We start from the raw sequence: 9,340 nt of genomic DNA, 5'->3' as shown, positions 1-9,340 counted from the left end.
AAACAGTGGAGCACAGACTTTGATCGTACTATATTGATGAAAAATATGTTCCGGTAAAGCCATAGTGAGTGTAGAATATGCTTTCGTTTCACTTTCAAAGTCCTTCAACTCATGTGTCTCATAATCCTTAAAAGGTTTTGGAGTCCAACTTGTATTGTCATTACCGATCAGTGGTGCAGCATAAACATCATCAAGAAAACGAACACTGCTAGGATGTACGGATCCCAGATGTGCACGGAATCTTGGTTCCCAACGGGCAAAGTCCAATAGCTTCAACAGCTTAGGACACTTATTATGACTGCCAATCTCGTTATCCATCGTCAGCATTTGTTGTAATAAGACATTCTGTGATGCTAACGCATAATAAGATGAATTCTGAGCAGCCATGATAAACTTCAGGGATTTAAAATGACAAATTTTCAAAGTTAATTCGTTTACTATTCACACGAATGAACCAGTAACGAATACTTTAACGAATGGGATATTCGTTTAAAAAAATTTTGCTAACGAATGACAGTTAACGTATGTGGCTTAACGAATCAGGCTTAACGAATAAGGTTGAACGAATGAGGTTTGAACTTCACGAATAAGATTGAATGAATGAGATTGAAATGGAATGAATGAGATTGAAATTAAAGCGAATGAGTGGTTAGGTCTTAGCGAATGAGTGTAAACAGTGTAACGAATCAGTCTTCATCCTAACGAATAAGACTTCATCTTAACGAATAAGTCTCCACGATTCAAACTTCCAATTTCAACTTCCAACTCGTCCGAATCTTACTGAAACTACTTAAAACTTATATCAAAACAATCCAAAACCACATCCGAACCTATCTAGCCATGTCCTAAGTCACAAACCTTCTTTACTCAGGTTCAATTTAACACTTCACCTATCTCTGATATTGAACTTCAATTAACTCACAAAATTAATCAATTCATATTCAAAATTGATCAATTGAATACGATTATGTATCGTAGATCAGATCCAATAGCTCTGATACCACTTGAAGGAACCTTGATACGGATCTAGATCTTGATAACAACGATACACATGTTATTGATATACGATTAAGCTGTAATACGTTATGGAGATGTAAGTTTGACAGAGTAACGAGAGAGAATGATCACTGAACTGAAAACTTACATTAGTGAATAATTTACAGACTATATATAGGGGATGACCACATTCGTTAACTTAACAGTTAACGAATGTGTCATTCGTTACACTAAACCATACGGATGAACTCTTCATTCGTTAATATATTTAACATATAACGAATAGCCCTCATTCGTTATCTCATTCGTTAAACTGGGTTAACGAATGAGCTTACAATTAGACGAATGTGTTACATTCGTTACAGGGTAACGAATGTAACATTACATTAGAGCGAATGGCTCATTTAGCCATATTTACATTAAGACCCCTATACTTTATACTAAATACATTAATGCCCTGATAAAGACTGAGACGTACAAAACGTGTATCAACAAAGACACTATTAAAGTGATAATATATAAGCAGATTATTCATTTCATTTAACATCAAAAAACAAACGCAACTTGTTCATTATAAATAAAACGAGGTACAAGAAAATAAATAGTTTATTTCACTAATAACCTAACAGTCCAAAAAAAAATAGCGTCTTCATATCTTCAATCAACCAATAATCAAACATGTAACTTGCATAAAATATATTTTGTCAGTATGTATGTTGGTGAGCAATTCCATGATTTTGTATATAATATGAGGAAAAAATCCACAACTCTTATGTGAAACCATAAATAATAATGACAATTGTGGTATATAAATCATAAATAAATTAGGTTACTTTCTAACATGTGATGTATATAAATTTATACATTTTTTCGGAACTAAAATATCTCCAAACAACCGTAATATCGGAAATTATATTATAATGAATAACCACTAATGTTTATAATTTCTATCTTTATGTATATATAACCCTAAGGAATAAAACGAGCTGATACAAAGAAAAACGGATAAAAACTGTGAAACGGACTCAACACACCCCATGGTGAAGCAAGACATGGCCATGTTAAGAACATACGAATAAAAGACAAAATTCAAGAAGTCACAGCATGGTCATGTTAACCTCAACAAGCCTCATGCTGACAAGAACAAAAGGAAAAGACAAAATAGAAGATTATGAAGTTCAGTATGGTCATGTTTACCTTTAGCACGCTCATGTTGATAGCACAAGAGAAAAGACAAAAAAAAATGGCACTTTCAAGCGAGATTGGAGCCGACGATGGCGGTGGTTGTCGTTGACATCAGAGAAGAAGAGAATGAGCCGACGAGGGTTAGTTTCAACAAGGGTAATTTTGTTCTTTTTGTTATTTTCTCATTCCAATCAGATTAACAAAATGCATAACCAAACACATTATTGAATTAAAGGAATCCATCAAATTCCAATTCCTAAACAATCCACCAACCAAACGGGGCCTTAAAGTTTGAAAGTTAGTTAGCAATTTAATTAAAATTATATAAAAGCAATTTTTAATCACATGGAATTAACAACATTAGCAAATGACGTGGGTTGTTTTTAAACAGAGCCAATTGCCTTTACGCCATTTACTAGATTTCGTACGTTTCGGATATAGCACGTCCCCTTTCTTTTATACTCTATGAAATCCACACTTTGACACCTGAGATTCTGTAACAAGTAGATACTTCCGCTGGATCATAATGTATTTTATGGTTAAATACATTACTAGATGTTTTTTCATAATTTTCGCATTCAATTCTAGCTATTTCTACGCCTTATGATCGACGTGAACAACATATACAAATCCCCTCCGCCCTTTTTTTCATTACTGATTGAATATCCTTCACTATTTGACTAAAAAATTAAGCGAAATGATCTTGTTTTGTTCCTCGGTTGAAAAGAGAAGCACGTTTAAATAACATGATATAGCAAGATTCATGGAGAATGGAGATGCTAACAACTTTTGAATTCAAACTTAAATTTCGATTTTTTATAGTCTCTTTTAAAGAAATCACACACACAATTAGTGGTTGTATAATGTGCAGAAAAGCATGTACTTAAAGTCAACCCATGGTCAAAGATCAACTTTTATAAATGAAAATGACCAAAATATCCATTGTCGAAGTCAAGAAAATATTTATTTGAACATCTTACGCCCAAAATGTCCACCTCTAAATCACGTTCAATCGACAACATTTTATCATTACTTGACAAAACTTTTTACTAACCAGATTTTGTTGCTTGTCCAAACAATCTCGTCAAAATCCAAAAAAATATCGTATGAGTCCAAAAAAAATTCTCAATGGAAGACAATTTTTAATCTCTTCGGATGCCAAAATAAATCTCATCAAATACATATGAAATCCTGTCGGCCTCGACGATTTAAATAAAAACAACTATCGACCCGACTTCTATGGCGCATGATATAATCTTTTTGGTTGAAAATCTCGTCAGCTAATGATTAAAAAGTATACAAGTCGACAGATTGAAAGTATAGTCAATAAGTCAAATAAACATTTTGTTTTATTTGATTGGTAAAAAACTAAAAATGTAAAATATAAAATGGACATTTTTGGTCATTTTCATATTTTATAATACTTGTACTGTGTGCATCATAACATGTACATGGGAACCTTATATACGTAACCTGATAACCAAAGTACAAGACTCCTGTTCTAGTTTCTCCATTCTCCATAAACATAGTTCTAGCTATAAGAAGCTTTAAGCAATCTTCCCAAAGTGTTAGAAGATATACTAGAGCCTTAACCTAGTCACCAGGTTATTTTGAGGTGTGTTCTTCATGTTTAAGTTGTGATTCAGTTAGTTTCATCACGTAGAAGGTATGATATATCTACATTCCTCATTTCTTTATTAATTATTTTAATTCTTTTATAAAAGAAATAATATATTTCGTTTGAATTTTATGAGTTAAGCGTCATTTTAGTATCTGTGATTTGTCCAATTACGTAACTTTAGTATCGTCTTTGAATTTATTGCAAATAGCTACCTCACTTTTTTAAAACTTGCAATTTTAGTACTTTGTTCTAACCCCGTCTATTTTTTCCGTTAAGTCAATGGTAAATTAGTAATTTTGATTATTTTATTTATTTTCTCTTTTGAGCTAAATGTCATTTTCATACCTGTGGTATGTTCACTTATGCAACTTTTGTACATTTTTTTGAATTTATTGCAACTTGATACTTTGATTAGTTTTGGATAGATAAACAAACCAAAAGAGACATTACATATTACAATAAAAAGATAACTAAATACATGATAGAAGATGAAAAACAACCGTGAAATGTATAATATATATTTTAGCCTTTTATTCTTGATTGCCAATTTACTTATAGTAGTTCAAGATCCGAGTTCATCTTAGCTATTTTTCTTGCATTTTCTTTATGTGCATTGATTTTTTTTTTCAAAAGTTCGGGTACGATAACAGTAGCTCTTTAACACATCGGATGATCAAACTAAATAACAATCACACAACTTCGCACCTCTTAGTATAACATCAATTGAACTTGTAGATGAATGACGGTCACAAATCACATGGACAAAACAATATATCGTAATTCGTTGAGCTTGAAGATAAAAATGGTTAGGGTTTGAAGGATCAATGAGCGCAGGGATGAGGGTTGATCTATTCATTTAGGGTTAAAGATGATATTTTAATTGTAATATGTAATGTATTTTTTGATTTGCCTGTCTATTCAAAACTAATCAAAATATCTAGATGCAATAAATTCAAAAAAAGGTACTAAAGTGACGTAATTAAACAAACCACATGTATAAAAATGACACTTAGCTAAAAGAGAAAATAAATAAAACAATCAAATTTACTAATTTGCCCTTAACTTAACGGACAAAATAGACGGGATTAGAAAAAAAGTATTAAAATTGCAAGTTTTATAAAAGTGAGGTAGCCATTTGCAATAAATTCAAAGACAGTACTAAAGTTGCGTAATTGAACACACCACAGTAACTAAAATGACAGTTAACTCTATATTAATTTATGTTATACAGACTTTTTTTTATTTATTTGTATTTTCTTTTGTAATTTTATAATTTTTTGGTTTCGTGTAATAGACGAGTTCTAACGCTACTATACCATGTTAGAAATCGGGGAGTTACCAGAATTCTCATTTGAAATTGAACCAATGTTAGTTACTTAGATGAAGGGGTCGCCTGTGGCTACCTCAAATCGTACCCAATTAGGTGACGCCGCTGCCTGGTTTTGCCGCCGACAACAATCACAGGCATTTTTGGAATTAGTTTATGTAGTCAAATATAAGATCAAACACTCCCCATATTAGATTAATATCAAACAAAAAATTCCTAACTCCAGTCAATTTTTCCTTCACCTCAAAACCCTACATCACAAAATCATGTCATCTTCAACCATCTTCGGTGACGAAACTGCTCCAGTTTTTAGCTTCCTCGACGACGCTGCCGCCCTCTTCTTTTCCTATTAGTCATCAATGGCGTTCAAGCAAAACCTAATTCATGTTTTAATGCCGCCCAATATCCGACGTAACCCGGTAGTTCGTCGGAGCGGCCGTGACCAAGGACGGCGACGACGTAAACGGCATATCCCCATTTGGCGTATGCGATGCATATTTTATGGAAACGCCAAATGGAGCCGGATCTGTGGCCATGTGTCGTCAAAACGGTGGCGTTTAGGGGTTGGGTCTGGTCTAATGGAAGCCTTGATTGCGTGAAGATTTTGACGATGGTTGTTTGCTCTAATGGAAGCCTTTTGCATGTATATATTCATTGTAGTTCACTTTTTAATACTCGTCATTATGTTCTTGTTGATGTGATTTTAGTCTCTTTTATAACACCGACTAGGGAACCAGCCGGGTTAGCCCGTAACCATAAATTAATAAGACAGTTAACTTCTATAAAAATTTATTACAAATCATTTTTAATATAAATAAAAAGATAATAAGACAAAATAGGTAGTAATTAAGATTATAAATGAAATAAAGAGAAAGAAATAATAAAAAGAATATAGAGATAGGAATGACGTATGGGTTGTGAGAAGTTTTTTAGAAAATGATTGATATTTGATAAATTGTGGTTTTGGTTATTAAATTTTAAAGATGGAGAACCCATTGGAAATGTTAAAAAGCAAATGTACATAAAACTACTTTTAAATTATAAAACTAAATTTCTATTTCTTATTTAATATTTATATTTTTAACATAAATACTGTAAATGACATTTTTAAAAATATTAAGAAAATAAGAGGCTAAACGGGTCAACCCGAGAACACTACATATTAACCCAAACCGAGCCCATTTAGACTTCACCAACTAACCAAAACCTGCAAATTTGTGTCATGAAATAAACTCATGCCCCTACCCAAACCTGACATAAAAGGATTACCCACAAACAATTTCCATAAACATAACAATCAAAACTTTAACCACTTGGAAAATCTGTTATTGTGAAGTTATACATGCAGAATAAATAAATCACAACCCATGATTTCCATATCTTAACATGTGACAAGCCAATTTTGCAAATAAAAGTAGCGTAAAAAAGGATTTTATTGAAGGGAATACTAGAACCTAATCTACAACCTACACAAAAGAAAGGAAGAACAAACCATACCTCTAACCAGAGGAGATGAATAATGATTACTTTAACGCACGCGTAGGACCCACAATCGATTCTTCTAATCCGCTCTGGATTGACCAGCTCGAGAAGAAAGAATAATGCCAACAATAAGACCGTAGAGAGCCAAAGCTTCAGCAAAAATGAGAATCAAAATCATCCCAACAAAAAGTTTTGGTTGTTGTGCATTAGCCCTGTATTTACAACACAATTACATTAAGATTAATCAAACTCCCACATTTAGCAAGAACAGAAACAATAAATTAAATGAAATATATAATTAGAGATGACAATTTCAATCCATTTGTTCACGATTACCAGATTCGGGTTGTGTTTTATCACGACTTGAATATGTCAAATATAAAATGGTAGGTAAAGAGAAAGATCAATCTGGCTGAATCCAAAGTCCGTCTTTAATGCATAAAACTTTTTTTATTCAGAGATTTAGATTATTGATACTATAATACTGTTTATATGCTCATAATATGCATTAGGTATTTATAATCTTTTTTTAATGGACATAGAAGTGTTAGCAGGCCAACCGAATCCGACCAGACCTGTTTCGACTTGTCCAAGAAAACTACATGTTTCAATCCCACGCCACTGCTTTGACATGTTACCCAACCCCAGGACTCTCTCATCATGTCAATTCAAGAGCAAAACAATAAAAGATGCAACATGTTCAAAAGTCTGTCTTTTATCAGTGTTAATCCATCTAACGTATAACTGGTCACCATACAAATATAGAATATCGCCATACTTCTATTTCAGTCTTGAATATGCACACATCTTATCGTAACATTTGTAGCTTTATTGCAGGTATAACATGTTGGGCTAAATTTCTAATGCTAAGGAACATTTGCACATCCAAATCTTAAACTGAGTTCAAGATTGGTAAAAGTATAGGGCATTTTTTAATGGGAGAGAATGAAGATCATACTTCGCAGGTTCCCAATAAAAATAAAATAAAATGAGACTTAGTTCATCAGAGAGGCCAAGAAACAAAAGTTCAATATTAGATTTAGTGGCATGATTATTTAACAAGTACAACATACAAATATAAATGAAAGATCAAAACTGCAAAATTTCACTCCTTTTTACTGTTATGGTTCTAAACTGTCACTTATCTTCTGTTTTGCTTACAGCTTAAAGTGACCATTGTGTTGGGATCCACCGAACAATTGGACATGCATATTTCAGCTCTGGATCAAAGGATCGCTTCAAACAATATCAAGTGCACTATGAAGCTATCATAAAGCATTCTCTTGCAGGTATGTTTCGTTTTATGCATAAAGTTAAGTACTTCAGTTCTATGTATTTATCCAGGATTTAAGGGTAGCACTATCTAATTAAGATAACTTGCCATATCTTTCTAAAAAATCGTATGCCTCTTATACAACTTCTAATTCTTTTCTAACATTGTGTGCTTTGTTGCGTCTTGTGACTTTGACTGCTATGGTCTCTAAGCATATATGACCCCAAATAATTAAGGTATCATACAAGATTAACAATGCCTAAGAGAAGTAAAGTAGTACACGTAGCTAAGACCGAGCTCGCTGGCTAGCTCGGTTTAGTTTTGCAAATATGGTTGTTTTATACTCTAATCTATCAATCAGTGTAAGCATATTAATCTTTCTTTCACTGATCAAACAACTAAAATCCCCGTAAAATAAACCGAACCCACAAACAATAAAACCGATAACGTTTAAGCTTAATGTCACAATATAACCATACCTAACACCAGCATCACCAACGATTCCAATCGCCATACCGGCCGAAAGACCAGCTAAACCACAAGCAAGACCAGAAGACAGATGAGCATATCCATCAAACAGGTAATAAGACTTGGCCTTAGGGTTAATCCCAGTACTAATAATGACAGCAATAATAAGACCGTAAATCCCCAACACTCCGGCCATAACCACGGGCACAATCGACTTCATCACCAGCTCAGGCCTCATGACTCCCATGGATGCCACTCCAACGCCGCTCTTGGCCGTGCCGTAAGCCGCACCCATACAGGAGAAGACCAGGGCGGCAGCGGCGCCGAGGAAGCCGAAGAAGGGAGCGGTTTCGTCGCCGGAGAACGTTGAAGACATTGTTGGTTGGTTGGTTGAATTGAATGGATGTGAGGGTTTGTGATTCAGATGTCAATCTGATCTCCCTAGACAATATCAGCTTATTAATCAATTGTCTTCCTGCTAACAAGATGCCAGGTCTTTTTTTTATTTGTATTTATTTAAAGGAAACGTGTTATCCGACGACCATATGAGATTTTATTTTTATTATTATTACTAGGTTATAAACCCGTGTCCTATACGGAATTAGGTACTAATCATTTTGAAAATAAGAATAATTTATGATAAATAAATACAAATTATATTTAATAACATTTCATTTACACTTAAACATTAGTTTCACCTAATAAGACATGTAGGTCTTATCTACTTCTAAACACTCATTCAAGACCTAAAAGTAGTAGACAATTATAACTCCAGTAGATTAAAACTCGTGTACCACACATGGTGATAATAAAACAGTAACAAAAAATATAATAAATACATTTCCGATTCATACCACTAAAATTAAAAAATACAATGTAATAAGTGGAAATGAAGATCTATATAACATTAAATTAGATATTACATGGGTAGCATAAATATACAATTGATGATTTCTAACTTTTTGTATACAACATTTCTAGTTATAGA

At 33.2% G+C, this 9,340-nt stretch overlaps 1 protein-coding gene across 1 annotated transcript; it reads right to left on the bottom strand.

Annotated features, from left to right (window-relative positions):
* Positions 1–6,615: 6,615 nt before the first annotated feature.
* Positions 6,616–8,742, bottom strand: LOC143609954 (V-type proton ATPase 16 kDa proteolipid subunit). Its single transcript, XM_077084563.1, has 2 exons — positions 8,364–8,742; positions 6,616–6,823 (listed from the first exon to the last, which is right to left on the bottom strand). The coding sequence occupies exons 1-2, from the start codon at positions 8,726–8,728 to the stop codon at positions 6,691–6,693; spliced, it is 498 nt and encodes a 165-aa protein (XP_076940678.1). The 5' UTR covers positions 8,729–8,742; the 3' UTR covers positions 6,616–6,690.
* Positions 8,743–9,340: the final 598 nt, after the last annotated feature.

This window comes from Bidens hawaiensis, unplaced genomic scaffold (genome assembly GCF_021521415.1).
Source record: "Bidens hawaiensis isolate Kalapana, Puna unplaced genomic scaffold, B.hawaiensis_p1.1 tig00021836_1, whole genome shotgun sequence".
Classification (NCBI taxonomy): domain Eukaryota; kingdom Viridiplantae; phylum Streptophyta; class Magnoliopsida; order Asterales; family Asteraceae; genus Bidens; species Bidens hawaiensis.
This window is presented reverse-complemented; position numbering and strand designations above follow the sequence as displayed.